Raw genomic sequence first — 17,267 nt, 5'->3', positions numbered from 1 at the left:
TTTAGTATCTACCTACATTTACGAGTACATCTGGAATTTTTATCCTTTGACGAGTAGCCTAAGAGCCCGTCAACCCCAGACCTTCCTCATTTTATAAAAGCTGAAAGTTGGTCAGCTCATGCTCCTACCATAAGTAAGTACGGTAGTCAATTATAGAGTTTGGACCGTGATGGCTTTGAAAGTTCGTTGGAATGTCCATGTTTCTAGGAAAATAAATTTTTCATATTATGCCGATGAAAATGTACAAACAATAATTACACTTTATACTTAGACGGTTGAGGACCTGGATCTTTAAAACCAGGGTCCTTCCAGAGCTACCACGGTCCAAACTCCATTGTTGGACACCGTACTTTCAGCTTTCATAAAATGACGAAGGTCTGGCTGTTGCTGGCTCTCCGTCTAGGTGCTAATTTGTACGATTATGTAGTACAAAGATAATTCTTGTAATGTTCTCCTGAATAAATTCATAATTTGTAAAGTATGCTAGTTAAAGAAATATAATAATAAGTGTATAGTAATAATAAGTATTATAAAAAGTTTTGGAGTAACAACTCATACTTACATACAACTTACATTCGAATTTATTTTAATATTATTAACCATACGGGTTTCCTCATATTCGATTTCTTTAAATATTAGCGAGGAATATTCTGTTGCCATTCATACAATCACCTTCCCTGCTTTTCTAATAAAACTGGTATGGGATACTGATGACCGGTTAGATAATTTCAAAATCTTTAGCGGAATACTCTCGCATAACAAACAATTAAACATAAGATACATATCAAATATATCGACTTATCAACTCGAGAATTGTTCGGTGTCATGATATCAACTCTTTCTACAAAACACCTTATTGCTTTACTAATTTATATGTGTGCAATGATCGCGATGGAGCGCGCTATGGTTGGAGTTTCTCTGCGTGATCGATTTAGAAATGAGGAGATCCGCAGGCGAATCAAAGTCACTGACATAGATTGCATGGCAAGAGGCCTATATCCAGCAGTAGATGTCTATCGGCTGATGATGATCATGATGAATAATCCAAAGGTATATAATCCAATGAAGCAATAAATAATAATATGCAAAAGAAAAGTTGTGATAAGTCATGCTTCCTTCATAACATGGATATCTTGAGCGAATCACACATGTCACTTGAGCAATGGTAGACTGCTATGAACGTCAAAGGATTAATATCAATACAAGGATGCAAGGAAGTGCTCTTGGCACTGCTTCAACTAATTGGGCTGTCAACCGCAGGTGCCGAGTCGCGTTTTCGTATGAGAATCGCGCGATAACTTATATTTGCGTTACAGCCCTCGCTTAATTGACAACATCTTACGTCGCGGTTAAGTGTGGCACAGCCTAGGTAAACCAGTATAAAAACTGTGTGAGCCAACCTTATCCTATAATAATAGTAAATAATTCAACAAAATAGGATCTGTAGAATTATTTGACAATGTTATAATTTTAACTAGCAGATACCCGCGACTTCGTCCACCTCCTTAAAAATCCTACCCCCTAATTTACCTGCCTGCCAAATTACATCTTTGTACGTCAAACGGTTTTCAAAATTTCGTGTAACCTTTCACTTTTATACATTTAAAATATTTTGTTAAAAAAAAAAACTATCGTGATAACACTCTAAGCTACTTTTAATATACAATGTAATTATATTGAAGAGCTACAATATAGTCACTTAATTGTTATAAAAAATGGTATAAGTTGTCCCTAAAATTGAGAAAAGGTTCGCTTTTTTAATTATAAATAAGCAACCCTACGATAAGCTCCTTAGATTAAAATATTGTTTTGTTTATTTATGAAGGAACGAAACACTAATTAGGTATTAATTAATACTGTCGTTAATTAGGAATCCATAGAATAGCGGAATTCTACTGTTTCTATGTATAAGTAATTATTAAACCTCGTCATAATATCACTACAGATGATAAATATGCTAGATAATATATTTAATATTCCTAGTAAGTAATTATGCGCGTTAGCAAGCTTAAATTTCACGGCCGTATAATTCAACACAGCGTGTTCAAATTTAATTTTCATTAGTGAAGTTATATATAACTCACGTAATAATATTACCTGCGTAAATTACGTTTATATTATTAGGCGAAAGACAAACTAATTAATTTTGCCTAGCTGCTTTACCTTATACTGCGTTGACAAAATGCTCGCTCAATGTTTGCGCTTAATTAATTGTTTCAATAGTAAGACAACGTTCATTCCCCATGGTTTACGTCACAAGATATTCTAAATGGATGATTCATAATATAATATATATAGTGTCACGTAAAATGAACATTGACGGCTGTGTCTTACGTAGTCATGTAAATGTTATCGTTTTAGTCCTGTGTTTGTTGTTACAGGTTTGTACGAGTATGATAGTGACACCGTGATCGTTGTGCTGTGTACACTGTACCTACTCATAAATTAACTTTGGCTATTAATAGATTGCCTGTATGGGATGTAATGGGATTATAACGTAAAATAAAAAAAAACGTTTTTAAATTTATACATATTAGTAGAGAATTATAGACATACTAGCGAACGCCCGCGATTTCGTCCGAGTGGAATTATTTTTTTCACAAATCCCGCGGGAATCATGGTTTTTTTCTGGATGAAAGGTAGCCTATGTAAATTTCGGCCAAATCTCTTTAGTAGTAGCGGCATTAACAAACATCCAAACAAACAAGGCATGGTATGGCTTTGTATTATAGACCACCAATTACAACAATTACAATCAGAAAAATACATAGTGTTTTATTTCATAAGGTTATATCATAGTCAAGTTGTTGTTTGAAGTTCATAGAACATTCTTTAAGCCCATTTTCCTATTTTAAAGTTTATATGACATTCCTTTAACCCAATGCCCTAACTAAAAATATTAATTTAAAAGTGACTGTTTGCCAGTGCTCTTTTTACGGCAAACTCATAATACAACGTATATTCAGGGAACGAAAATGACTTGGAGCAAGTTGCCTTAATAATTTCTTCAACGTCAAATGTTTGCTTGAATTCATCAAGGTAAGTACGAGTAAAGTCTTATACGCATTTCGTATAACATCGCTGTTTTATGAGGAACGTATAATGAAATCGTTGGAAAATAAATTATACTTTTGCGGAAAAGTGAAAACAAAATACTAAAAAGCTGAGGACATTTTTCTGACAGTATTCTCAGCAGTTTACAATAAACGTAATTGTAAAAAAGTGCCTTTTAATATAAGCTTTTACATAGGAAAGTCACATTTGGAATACAAGTATGAACATCGCGTTTAATCAATTCATCATATCAGCCGATGGACGTCCACTGAAGGACATAGGCCTTTTGTAGGGACCTCCAAACTATATCACGATACTGAGCCACCTGCATCCAGCGAATCTCTGGGACTCGCTTGATGTCGTCAGTCCACCTGGTGGGGGGTCGACCAACACTTTGCTTTCTAGTGCGGGGTCGCCATTCCAGCACTTTTTAACCCCAACGTACATCGGCTCTTAGAACTATGTGCCCCTCACATTGCCACTTCAGCTTCGCAAGCTGAATCAATTATTATAGTCAAAATTCATACCATTGCCTGCTTGATTGAATGCTTTATGCATTTCCAAATTCAGGTTAATTTGGAAATGCATAAAGCATTGCCACCTGTAAGGTGCGTCTACCATTTGTTTATGGCAACAGTAGTGGGGTCGATTTGGAACCTGAATGTCCATCGACTCTTCGAGACTAGTGCCCGCCTATTTCACTTTAGTTCTGCAAATCGCAGGAAATAGCAGGAAGTTAATAGGTTGATATTATTATAATCTATATAATAAATAATACAGAAGAGTAAAAGCGAGTGTCATTTCGTTTATTTTCATTTCATGTCGAGTATTTTTTATAAAAATAAAATATTGTAACAAAGTATAAATTATAATCAAAAATATATTTCAAATTAACCCACATATTATTAATCAGTTTCGACTCTGAAACCTTATGTATAACTTTGCGAAATTAATTATTATTATAAGGTATGGGAGCGAACTCAAAAGCACAGTATGTATAAATAAAATAAGTCAGACGACTCCAATTACTCCACCCTCCATTAAATTTAATGAAATCTGCTCTATGGTGAATTCACAGGTAGGAAGATATAAGGCTAGGGCCGGAACGGACGGTGTAGGTACACACCGTCCGTTCCGGCCCTACTTATAAAAAGTTCAGATATAACAGATTACATACTATTACAATTAATAAACAAACTCTACACTACATTTATGTGAATTTAAGATGTCTATCTGTGATTTTGAAATAATTGTGTTGAGAAAACATAGTTATGATTATAGTTATTTATACGATACAAAAACACAAACCAATTTTTTCAAAACTAGAGGTCGCCCGCGACTTCGTCCGCGTGAAATTTTGTTTTTCACAAATCCCTCGGGGACCATAGATTTTCCGGGATGAAAAGTATATGTGTTAATTCAGACCAAAATCTATTTTCATTCAAAATTTCAGCCAAATCGGTTCAGTAGTTGCGGCGTTAAAGAGTAACAAATATCCAAACAAACGTCCATACGAACATCTATACAATCTCTCGCGTTAATAAAGTATGATAAACTATTGTAAATAGTTTATCATCATAAATCATAATCACATGCTGCTTCAATGCGGATTGGCGGGCTTGTATCTTGTTCTTGAATGACCACTTTTATAGATGTTAATTTTGATCACCGATGGAGATGGCAATCTAAATCTCTCTAAAGCATGGCAATCTAACACTTTGAGTAACGTAACTTGCTGAAATCAAGTTGTACAGTACCTAGCAACTAGAAGAATGTATACCGGGAATTAAACGTAGAGACGAAAGGTCACCCTATTATCAAGGGTAACGGACAAAGACGCTAACCTTTTGCCCTTTTTCCTTGTTCTAAGATAAAAAAGAGAAAGTGGATTAAATGCACAGATAGCCGTCACCCATAAAGAGATTGAATTCGAGATAATTCTAAATGAAAGGCTCGTTGTTTTTTCTATCCTAATGCTTTCGCTTTTGTACAGGTGTCCAAATTTTTATTTTTATTTTAGCTACGGGTTTTAATCTGCCTTTGTTTCCGTTTTATAATTTTCCTAATGGATTTCTGGGTTGACGTTCGTAAACTTTGTTTTTAATTTCTATTTTAAAAACTACTTGAACCGCTAATAGTATGCAAAGTATAATACTTAACTTAATAATAATAGTCTTGCATAAAAGAACTATTGTAAAAATTGCATTGTGAAACCCTCCCCTAATCTACCTTACTCGCACCCTATACTTACCCTACCCTACTCCCACCTACCCTAACCTACCCTGTCCTACAAGGTATATTATATTATATAAGAAATTTAATATTTTTATTTATTCATCATTTATAACCATTTACATTATTTAAAACTAAAGTAATCTAAATTAATTACCTAAACAAACAAACAACAATTTAAAGATAAATATGTATATTAAGTAATGGCTTAAACCCATCTATCAACGGCATGATGTACTCAGCGAGGTTTTCACTTATCTAATGTAAAGCCTCGCTGAGTACCTACAAAAGAACAATATGTCCTACACAAAAGATCGTCTAACATCCGCAGACATTCCGAGATGCAGATTTTAGCTAACACGTGGTTGTGACATAATTATCATCCTATTTTAACGACACACTGAATGACATTTACTATTGACAGGTCACGTGATCAAGATCTGTCATTCCCATACATTTTTCTGGTTTTCGAAGCGTTTGCGATCGTAGAAAGAGAATCGGCATGCCACTTGGCTATAGGGGCGGAGCTTAGACTCTCCTCCAATGTCGATAACTAAAGTGCCTTGGAAAATTTGATACAGTTTATTCATCATCGTCTTAACAGCCGATGGTCGTCCACAGCTGCACATAGGCCTCTTGCATGGACTTCCAAACAAAACGGTCTCGAGCCGCGAGCATCCAGTGGCTCCCTGCAACCCGCTTGTTCAGTGTTAGATAGCCCATTTATCGAGGAAGGCTATAAGCTATATATTATTTCCGTTTTCCTACGGGAACGGGAACCACGCGGGTAAAATCACGCGGCGTCAGCGATAATATTGACGATGCATTGATAGGCTTGGTTGAACTATATTAATGTTATCGTAGTTATCTTGTTTGTCTTTGAAGGCCAGTTAACCGAGGAATTTCCTCTGCCTTTGTCTGAAACCTGATAAAACTGGGAGCAAACTTCAATTTCTTTGCAATCCAACCAACTCGTATAATTGAGTGAGTAATATCAGTCAGAGACCCTGATAAGTTCTCTTTGATATCCTTTACAAAGCGCCTTAGAATATTTTATTTTCCATTTAGTTTGAAATTCTATGACGTATTTTACGTTTGTACATGATTAAATTTTGTATTAAGTTTTACTCAGTTAAAATCTGGATTTTTTTATAGAAGATATTTACTTTTTATCCTGGCATAATAATACTAATATAGTAATTAATTTACTATGACGACGTAAATTAGTGATTTTTAGCTTATAGAAACGGCTGTAATTTTTATTATTATTATTATTTATGAAATTTCATATTTGTCGGAGAAAAAGGGTTTGAAATCAGAAGCGGCTGTCTGCAAAACACAATTATGGAATGAAAGTCTGTCAGGTCTAACATTTCCCATTAAGAATGTTACCAATAAAGCCTGAGTGGCAGAGAATGACCTTGAGTGGAGTCACGCACTTGTGAACGATGTGTGTAGGGTTAAGGGCGCCTTTGACTGTTAACAAACACTCCCCTTTTCCACTTATGTCACTCTCGCCACCTATCCCATATCAACACATAAAGGAATTATTATTTAACAAAGGTGTAGACGGATCGAACGCTACGACAAGAATGAGCTAGACCGCCCGAGCGGTCGCCTGCACTGTATCTCCCACTACTCCTACCTATAATACCTAGGATCCTAGGATCGTACTATTTTCACTCATCACGACACGAGCCGACCAATGAAATAACTCACTCGCGCCGACATATTAATATATTAATGCGTGCGACCATTCGCAATAATAAATAAATAAATATGGGAACAAAGCACCAAAGAAAATCCCTTTCTCATACAATTTCGGCTTTTATAAGCATTGAGGAAAAAAATGACGTCTTGTGAACAGATAAAAATTTAATCTTCCGAGCACGTTATTGAATAATGTAGACGCAAATAACATAAGGGGGAGGAAATCTTTCAAGATTACTTTGCGGGAACATTAAGGGGAATTTAAAAATTCAAAAAAAAGTGTATTCTCCCAACTGTGGCTCCAGGGTGCACTTAGCGGAGAGTGGGTGTGATGGAAATACTTAATAAGTTGCGGAAACGGTCGGCACCAAGGTCGTGTGGTTTTGAAATCATAAGTTTCCAGAGGGAGTGAGTTTCGGATTGATGTTTTGGAGTTACTGTACACTATAAATACTATACACTATAAATAGTTAGAAATAATAATTTTGATGGCCCCCGTGGCGCAGTGGTATGCTCGGTGGATTCACAAGGCGGAGGTCCTGGGTTCGATCCCCAGCTGGGTCGATTGAAATTTTCTTAATTGGTCCAGGCCTGGCTGGTGGGAGGCTTCGGCTGACAAGCCGTACCGCCAAGCGATTTAACGTTCCGGTGCAATGTTGTGTAGAAACCGGAAAGGGTGTGGATTTTCATCCTACTCCTAACAAGTTAGCCCGCTGCCATCTTAGATTGCATCATCACTTACCATCAGGTGAAATTGTAGTCAAGAATTAAAAAAAAAAAATAATGTGGGCTAAACATAAATTTAACTGTCCCGTTGGTCTAATGATACTCATAAGAACTTTATTGCCATACTTATTGCTATAACTTATAAACTAGGCATACACAATTGTACTAAAAACTACAATACTAAAAAAACTATTTACTACTGGCCTAAGACAAATAATGATAATAATAACCTAGCAACCAACAACTAGCCCTCATTCCCACGAGAGTTTTTTAACGGACGTTAAAAAACTTCCATGGGTTATATATTACAAGCGTTGCCAAAGCAATCAAAAGCAAAATCAACTCACGTTTATTTACCGATTTACATTAACTATTTATTACATCGTTTTAAGAGAATAAATAAAGTTGGAGATATGAAATTAAAGCTATTACGAGTATATTAAAACTAATACGACGAAAACACGTCTCTATCCCCACCACGACACTATTATAGATGACTGCAAGTGTGCCTGATAAGAGCTGTGATAGCCCAGTGGATATGACCTCTGCCTCCGATTCCGGAGGGTGTGGGTTCGAATCCGGTCCGGGGCATGCACCTCCAACTTTTCAGTTGTGTGCATTTTAAGAAATTAAATATCACGTGTCTCAATCGGTGAAGGAAAACATCGTGAGGAAACCTGCATACCAGAGAATTATCTTAATTCTCTGCGTGTGTGAAGTCTGCCAATCCGCATTGGGCCAGCGTGGTGGACTATTGGCCTAAGCCTTCTCATTCTGAGAGGAGACTCGAGCTCAGCAGTGAGCCGAATATGGGTTGATGACGCAAGTGTGCCTACCTTATTGCCTTTATTTAAATTAAAAATAATCGCATTAATATATAGAATTGATAGCATGATATTGTAATTTGAAAGCATTCATTTTGCACTTGATGATAACTGCTCTATAGTTGTGAGTCAATTGCAATAAGTCGTACATGAAGTATTTATTCCGCCAACGCTTAAAACATGGAGTGCGGGTTTATTTTGAATAGCACCGATATACAATAATGTACTTTGTTCCCCAGATAATAGGTCTGGACCAGCCGTTTATGATAACCTAAGTGAAAATTTTAATGGGGGCTACAAAATGAAGCTATTTCCAAGCGAAATATCATTATAAATTTAATGTTAGAACCTACTTTGTTAATAAAACGTTACTTAAAATGATTTTCTACGTTAATATTTTGCTAAGTATCCTAACATTTTATATTATTACAAGTATATAAAAACCGGTCAAGTGAGAATCGGACTCGGATATCGACTTATTAAGGAATTATTTTACTGTGAACAAGTTTGATGTGATTTTTTGAAAATTAAAAAAAAATAACTTGAAAAAATGACTTGAAGACATTGCTTGTTATCAAAAATGCTTAAAGTATAAAAATATGAAGATAAATTTATGTTATCTAACTGAAAAATGTACATACGTGAAAAAATATTATATTTACAAATTTCTAGAATATACTATCCATTTTCTGACTACACAATCGGGTCTTTATTCCTCTCTCCTACCGACTAAAGGGGCAAAACAAAAATGAAAATTCTTTAGTTTATATTACAAAATTAGGCATAAATTTCGAAAATTAAATTTTATTTCCTTACGGCTGCCGCTAATCCGTGTCCCCACAGTGCTTAAATGCGATTAATTATTTTTGATTTATTATACTGTTGTAACTAATTGACACAAGCCCTTATATTTCTTCATTAAGAACAGCATTTATTTTGCGAACCTTTTTTTTTCTCGATGTAAATATAAGTAGAAGTTCCAGTTGATTAAATTATATTTTTAGCTACAAAATCTGTTATTACACCGGATATATATTACCATTAAGAGTAGTTGATAGTGCAGCTTTGTATTTTGTTTAATAAAGACATTAAAAACCTTGTTGGTGAAACCCTATCCTTAATATATCGTGCATCATACTCATACGAGTAAAACCGCTTCGGGGAAATTTCTTCTTCGTCACTTCTTGTAAATTAAAATACCAGCGTGATCTTATTTATTAAAAATAGTTTGTATCGTTAGCTCGTATGGAGAGAATAGTTGTAATTCCTGATAATGTGTAGATAATTATGAATACATACATAAGTACCTATCCACAAAGTTTACGTATGTGCTTTTCGTTAATGTTAGCTTTATTCGCCTCATCCATTCGGGTATCCATCTGGGCACAGCCGGTAAGCCTTTTTTTAACCACCGAACCCCGACAAAAGTAGAGGGGTGTTATTAGTTTGACGTTGACGTCTGTATGTGCGTAGCACTCAAACGGATGAATCGTTTTTGATGGAGTTTTTTACTTTGAAATCCAATCCTGGAGGTGGTTATCAGCTTTGTTATGTTAATCAGTCAAATCGGGTAAAATATCGGTCCAGCACTGTATAAACACTTTTTCCAATTAATGTAGGGTATTTCAAACACGATGCAACAAAAAAAGGGTGTTATAAGTTGTCTATCTGTCTGTGTGTGTGTCTGTCTGTGGCATCGAACTCTTAAACGGATGGACTGATTTCCATGCGTTTTTCTTCATTGAAAGCTCACATATTGCAACACCATTTGAATTTTTATGATATGATGGAAAGAGTTACTGGAATAAAAGTATATCTCGTTATTCTAGTAAATGTCATGACCTTCGCAGGATTTTCAAAATTTAAAATTTTAACTTGTGTAGTAATATAGCCAGTCTAAGCCAATGGTCAAAGACAATGATGCTAAATAAAAAAAAAATCAGCGTCTCTATAATTAGATTTTCTTGAAAAAAAAACATTTATTATGATAATGAAATTGAAATTTTTTTATATGAAAGATAACAATAGCATGGTATATTAATATGACGGTTTAATATGTTTTATAAAATAGCTTTTGTGTACGTCTTTGAAAAATTTGTTACTTCTTAGAATACGTATATTGAAGATAGATATTATATGAAAATAATATTCTGAATATTGTAACACCAACGCTTACAATTTCACTTTAAGTTAATATACCTTGGGCACTTTAATATAGATTAACTTACCTAAAATAACGTAATAATAAATAATTGAAGTCTCAGAGAGTCCCGAAGGAGGCGATAATAATCGCTTTTCATTTAGTGGCTCATCGGCTTGAGTATTTTGAATTTTCGCACCAACGTCTTTTGTTATCAATGTTAAAAGGTTTGGACAATTAAACTAAATTACTGTGCCTTAAGAAATTAAATATCACGCGTCTCAAAACGGTGAAGGAAAAACATCGTGAGGAAACCTGCATACCAGAGAATTTTCATAATTCTCTGCGTGTGTGAAGTCTGACAAGTGGTGGACTATTGGCCTAACCCCTCTCATTCTGAGAGGAGACTCGAGCTCAGCAGTGAGCCGAATATGGGTTGATAATGATGATGATGACTGTACCTTATATGAGTGTGTAGTATTCATACTAATATAATAAATGCGAATGGAATCTCTGGATGGAACGGATGCTCTTCTCAATGAAAACCTTTTCATGGCTTAACCACTGAATCGATTTACATGAATCTTGGTACAGTAGTAATGGACCTTGGAGTTTTAATTTTTTTTTGGAGTTTTTAGAGTATTGGAGTAAAATAGGTTATATTTTATTTCGGAAAATCCATATTCCATATTCCTGGCACTAATGTGCATTGAATAGACCTTTTTATTTAATCTAACGCACCGCGGTTTCATTACCGGTTCTTATTCTCGTAAAAATACGGGGTTAAAAAAGAGTCTTTGACACTTACAAATAACGTGGCTTTCTAGTGGTGAAAGAATTTTAAGAATCGATTTAGTATATCTAGAGATTACCTCCTACAATACCACACACAAACTTTTCCTCTGTATAGTATAGTAGACCACTCGAGCGACGCTTTTCCACATCATCAGTGGGCGTTGACACATAACATTACGTTGACACATTACAACTAAAAATATGTAATTCCTGTTTTTCAAGATTATATTACAAATGTTTTGTGATTTTTTAGTACTTGTGATCTATAACGACGTTATTTACCAAATCAGTAACTGGAAGTCTTAGGAGTTTTGTTAGAAATATGTGTTTTTTTTCAGAATAAACGGCCGTATCTTTTGCACATTGGACCGTAGACCTGTGTAAACGATTTAAATTTAAATTTGATACCTCCTCTACACATTCACGGAATAAATGGTCTTGACAGACATACAGACAGATAGTGATCTTATAAGGGTTCTGTACCCTGTACTGTAAGGAATCTGTTCAGATTTTTCCTTTTGGGGCACAGAACCCTAAAAAACAAAATATCTACGAAGAAACCGAATCACTTGCAGCACTTAGCGAGACGAATGCTTGTTGTCAGTTGTTGTTCGGGAAATATGAAGATTGATCGCAAACAGCCTTCAGCTTATCTATTAAGTCGAGTTAATGGTCTTACAAAATCGTGAAATTAAGGAGGCAATCAATTATAAGCAGCTGTATTTGAAACCGGCCAATTAAGGCTGTGATACCGTGATGTATTCGTGGAAGTTTCCGATTTATGTACTCGTTCTTTTGGGAATAATTAAACTGTTGTTGAATAAATAAAATGAGGAAATCATTATTACTTGGTGTTCATCATCATCATCATCATCATTCTCAACCCATATTCGGCTCACTGCTGAGCTCGAGTCTCCTCTCAGAATGAGAGGGGTTAGGCCAATAGTCCACCACGCTGGCCCAATGCGAATTGGCAGACTTCACACACGCAGAGAATTAAGATAATTCTCTGGTATGCAGGTTTCCTCACGATGTTTTCCTTCACCAATTGAGACACGTGATATTTAATTTCTTAAAATGCACACAACTGAAAAGTTGGAGGTGCATGCCCCGGGCCGGATACGAACCCACACCCTCCGGAATCGGAGGCAGAGGTCATATCCACTGGGCTATCACGGCTCTATTACGGCTATTACTTGGTGTTAGTGACGCAAATACCATTCTTATTATTTAATCTGTGTCTTACAATAAAGAGGCAAAAACGCAGCGTATATGGTGACACCATACGTCATACTTTGACAGCCTTTTAAATGTACAAACGACTTTTACACCAAGCGCCTCACCATATACGTTCCCGATTTTACACAAAGAAAAATTTGTGTTTCTATTAAGCCTGGCCCTTACACTTGGTTTTAATGATCCAGGCGTGGCGTACAGAGCCAGGCGTCTTTACTGGACAAGGGATTGAGAATATATCTACTGCTCCGTTGCTGGGTAGTGGGCTTAAGGCGGAATTATATTTGTCTGACGTGTCGTAACGTATCAAAAAGGAATCGGTATCATAAATTGTGTATGCACATCAGAAGTCAGCACAACATGTCACAACACATGAGTGTAAACGTTTCCATACAAAATGTATGATACCGATTCTGGTCTGATGCGTCACGACATGACACATCAGTTAAATATAATCTTTAGGGTAATAGTGTTTGTAGCAGCGACGAATTTTGGGCTGCTATTGAGAGATTCACTAAAAAAATTAATGTCTATAGTCGAAAGTAAAGCAATAGTTGCTTTACTTTCGAATAAAGGTTACTAATGACGTTGACACCATAAATTTAATTTTAAGTTTTCGACTTATTATTATCACTATCATCTTATAATATTAATACCTGACGTTTCGAAAGTGCTTGTTAACTAAGCCCAATTGGAAATGAATATAAAATATTGATGATGATGAAGTCTGAGAGAGAGAGAGAGTACGCGCTTACAAAATGTCCATTATTCTTGTCATGTTTAATATTTCAGTATATTTATGTCACTTACAATAAAACAAAAATAAATACATATGACGTAACAAATACGTTATTAATAAAATATATATAAAGTCATCGCTGGGATAATTAATAACATGGCTTTTGTTCGTTTCAGATTTTAATAACAGAAAGAAAATAACGGTGAAAATGTAATCAGAAATCAGTGAAGTGCAGTAATAATAATTAAGAAGTATAAAATGGAGTGTTCACCTCGGCCGAGCTCTACCCGAGTGCTCTCCCTGTGGACTTTACTCATCGGCAGCTTCAATATAGCAGGTCAGTTGCTTTATAATTTAAACTTTGATGAGAATTTCACCTATATTTTACTATATATTATTAATCGGTAATCCAAAATTATTGATCCATAGCTCGGTTACCGAGCTTGGTTATCAAGAATTTTAGATTGGATCTACGCTGGCTATAAATCGACTTTTTCATTCAAAAAATTATCAATAGCAGCCAGCGTGCGACTAAACCGTGATAGCCCAGTGGATGTGACCTCTGCCTCTCATTCTGGAGTTGGGTTCGAATCCGGTCCGGGGCATGCACCTCCAACTTTTCAGTTATGTGCATTTTAAGAAATTAAATATCACGTGTTTCAAACGGTGAAAGAAAAAATCGTGAGGAAACCTGCATACCAGAGAATTTTCTTAATTCTCTGCGTATGTGAAGTCTGCCAATCCGCATTGGGCCAGCGTGGTGGACTATTGGCTTATCCCCTTTCATTCTTAGAGGAGACTCAAGCTCAGCAGTAAGCCGAATATGGGTTGATAATGATGATGACTGTCATTTAATTATTAATTTTTTTTTTATTTGTTTGGGTTCTTGGTTATTTGATCTTCAACACTATTAAATTACTTGATATTTAGCGTTATTTTCCGTAGTTGTATATTCTAGATGACTATAGCAACTTTGCATTTATTTCCTCTGGTGGTGGTGGTATTTAGGTCGTCTGAGGCAAACGTAAATGTAATATTATGTTCCTTATTAGTTGTTCATAATACAAGAGAAGTAATCATTTCTAATTGCTGATGATACAATATATCTATAGCATTACATGTAGTATGGCAGGGATATGTAATTGACATGCCTGGTTTATAATTAAAGCACAAATTACGCAACCAGTGATTATGGTGTTAATCTTTTGATCATTAATTATTGTCTGCCAGAGTTGTATTACCCTGGACCAGCGTATAATAATAATCATTATCAACCGATGAAAGTCCACTGCTGGACATAGGACTTTTGCATCGACTTCCAAATAAAACGGTCCACCAGCATCCAGCGACTCCCTGCAACCCGCTTTTCATAAATTTGTTTCGCATGTTTCTAACTCTGTTTATGCAATGCTATTTATTTGAGATATCTATGCTAATATTATCAAAAGGTAGTCTATGGTATTGTAGCGGGCAATCTCTGGATTTAACTACCGATTTTGAAAATTCTTTCATCACTATAAAGCCATGTTATTTGTGAATGTCATTCTACTAATATTATAAACGTGAAAGTTTGTATGTTTGTTACTCTTTAACGCCGCAACTACTGAACCGATTTGGCTGAAATTTGGAATGGAAATAGATTTTATTTTGGATTAACCACCACGTGCAAGCCACGCGGACGAAGTCGCGGGCGTCCTCACGTCTCAAGGGAACGACAACTACGCGTGTGAAACCACGGGTCATCGGTTAGTCTGTAGTCGTCTTGTAGATATTTTTATCGTTGATGTTAGAATCTCAATTAGGTTTCTTGCAAACTTAATACCAAAGCTTTTTAAGAGCCCCATAATATACTAAAGCTTTTATAAGAGTCATTAAAGCACTATAACCTTTTTGTATACGTTAATCGTATGCGTGTCGTTATCAGCATGAACTTTATCGTGCAATATAAAAGCGGCGTACTCATTTAATTACGTGGTACAAAGTAGGCCACCCGTTTTATTTTGCGTTGACACACAGCTTTACTGTAAGCCTTAGGGTGCCTTTCCACTTGTGCATTCGAAACCAGTGTGACTAAACCTAAACCTACCTAATAAACCTACCTACTTTTAAGTTGATAACAATAAGAAATATTTACTTTAAAAAACTTAAGTTACGGACGGACGGCTTAACATAGTCTCCAGAGAACGAGGACCTTATATTCTAGGATCACAATATACAAGTATGAGTCGACCTTCACTGAGCTGGTTATTGGATGAAAATGGTTGACTAACAAATCAAAAAGATATTATGTAGATTTAACTAGCCGACATCGACGACTCCATCAGCTAGAAATATTGTTTTCTCTCCCTTTATAACGATAACAAGCGACAAAAAGTATGTAGTCGAATGTTCTTTTCCAATATACTTCTGTACCAAAACAAAATTCAAAATCGGTTTAATGTCTTAGCCGTGAAAAACCAACTTTCACATTTCTAATATTACAAGCAGATAGTTTCCGTTTTCATAAGAATACGAGGATAAAATATTAACTATGCTACTCGTCGATAATGTACCATTTTACTCGTGAAAGAGTTACTTGTATTATGGATTGTAAATTATAGAACATTTTCATAATAAAGTTATGATAGGTTCTCTACAAGCGTCAGGGGTAATAAAGTTGGCGCGATCGTTTTGGGGTTTCACAATCCTCGCTTTGCAATCTCGCTGTCGCCAGTGGAGAGGCACCCTTAGAAATGCGGGGACGTACACCGAAACGTTACAGCCTGCACGTGGAGATATAAAATATATACAACGTTTTTTTTGTTTTATGGTAACATTTATTAAAGTCGCGGATATGTTGGGCCGTTTTATTTTTTACGTTGCGCAATGATAACACATGACAATCATTATTATTGTAAATTAAAAGAGTTTTAAATTACGGAGAAGTTACGTAAAGTTTTTAACCACTTACGTGTTACTGCTCAATGCTGCAAAGTGTTTTGATGTTGAATTTTTTAGTCGAAGCACGTGTTATTTTTTAAAAAGATACATACGAAATAAGAAATGTATACAACTGGCAGATGGATGACGTCTGCTACGTAGAAATCCCTGACCCTAACTAACTTCAAATAATCGACTTTGAAATGTTATATTCTTTCCATTTCGCTTCCTTTGTATATAAAACTAAATGACGTATCGCGGATTTATCCAGAAGTTCTCGTTCTCATAAAACCATAATATAGCCTAGGACACTCACAATTATCGTGTCTTTCTATTGGTAAAACATTTTTTACAATGGTTTCTGTAGACCCAGAGATTATCCAAACTAATACACACACAAACTCGCACAAACTTTATATAGATAGCTTAGACAAAAATTATCAGTTATCTAATAAAATAGTTTTCGTTTTACTGAGAATCTTTATTTTTTGCAAACTAAGGTAAACTAAATTTATGTTCTCTACAAAGAGAACTTACGTATGCTTGAGGAATGTTCACAATTTCGTTAAAATGTTGGCCCAAACATTCATGTTGATTTTCTAGCTTCTTGGAAACTTAAGCAAGGATCAATGTCTACTTTGACCGGACTATTTGCTTATCTCCGAAAAAGGGTAAATTCAGACCAAACGGAAAATGTTCAAGCATTCTTTAGGTCGTCATTCACACCGATTGGAAAAAGTAGCCCTTCTTTTTTTTTATCCTTTTAATCTTTTACAAGTTAGCCCTTGACTACAATCTCACCTGATGGTAAGTGATGATGCAGTCTAAGAAGGAAGCGGGCTAACTTGTTAGGAGGAGGATGAAAATCCACACCCCTTTCGGTTTCTACACG

At 35.5% G+C, this 17,267-nt stretch overlaps 1 protein-coding gene across 1 annotated transcript in view; it reads left to right on the top strand.

Annotated features, from left to right (window-relative positions):
* Positions 1 to 17,267, top strand: part of LOC112053346 (hemicentin-1-like) — a 248,203-nt gene that overhangs the window by 83,341 nt on the left and 147,595 nt on the right. Inside the window, exon 2 of the mRNA XM_052881914.1 lies at positions 13,633 to 13,793. Within this exon, the coding sequence (XP_052737874.1) occupies positions 13,715 to 13,793 (79 nt within the window). The 5' untranslated portion in view covers positions 13,633 to 13,714. The remainder of the gene's footprint in view (positions 1 to 13,632; positions 13,794 to 17,267) is intronic.

This window comes from Bicyclus anynana, chromosome 6 (genome assembly GCF_947172395.1).
Source record: "Bicyclus anynana chromosome 6, ilBicAnyn1.1, whole genome shotgun sequence".
Lineage (NCBI taxonomy): Eukaryota > Metazoa > Arthropoda > Insecta > Lepidoptera > Nymphalidae > Bicyclus > Bicyclus anynana.
The sequence above is the reverse complement of the archived record's forward strand: the minus strand, read 5'-3'. Positions and strand labels throughout refer to the sequence as shown.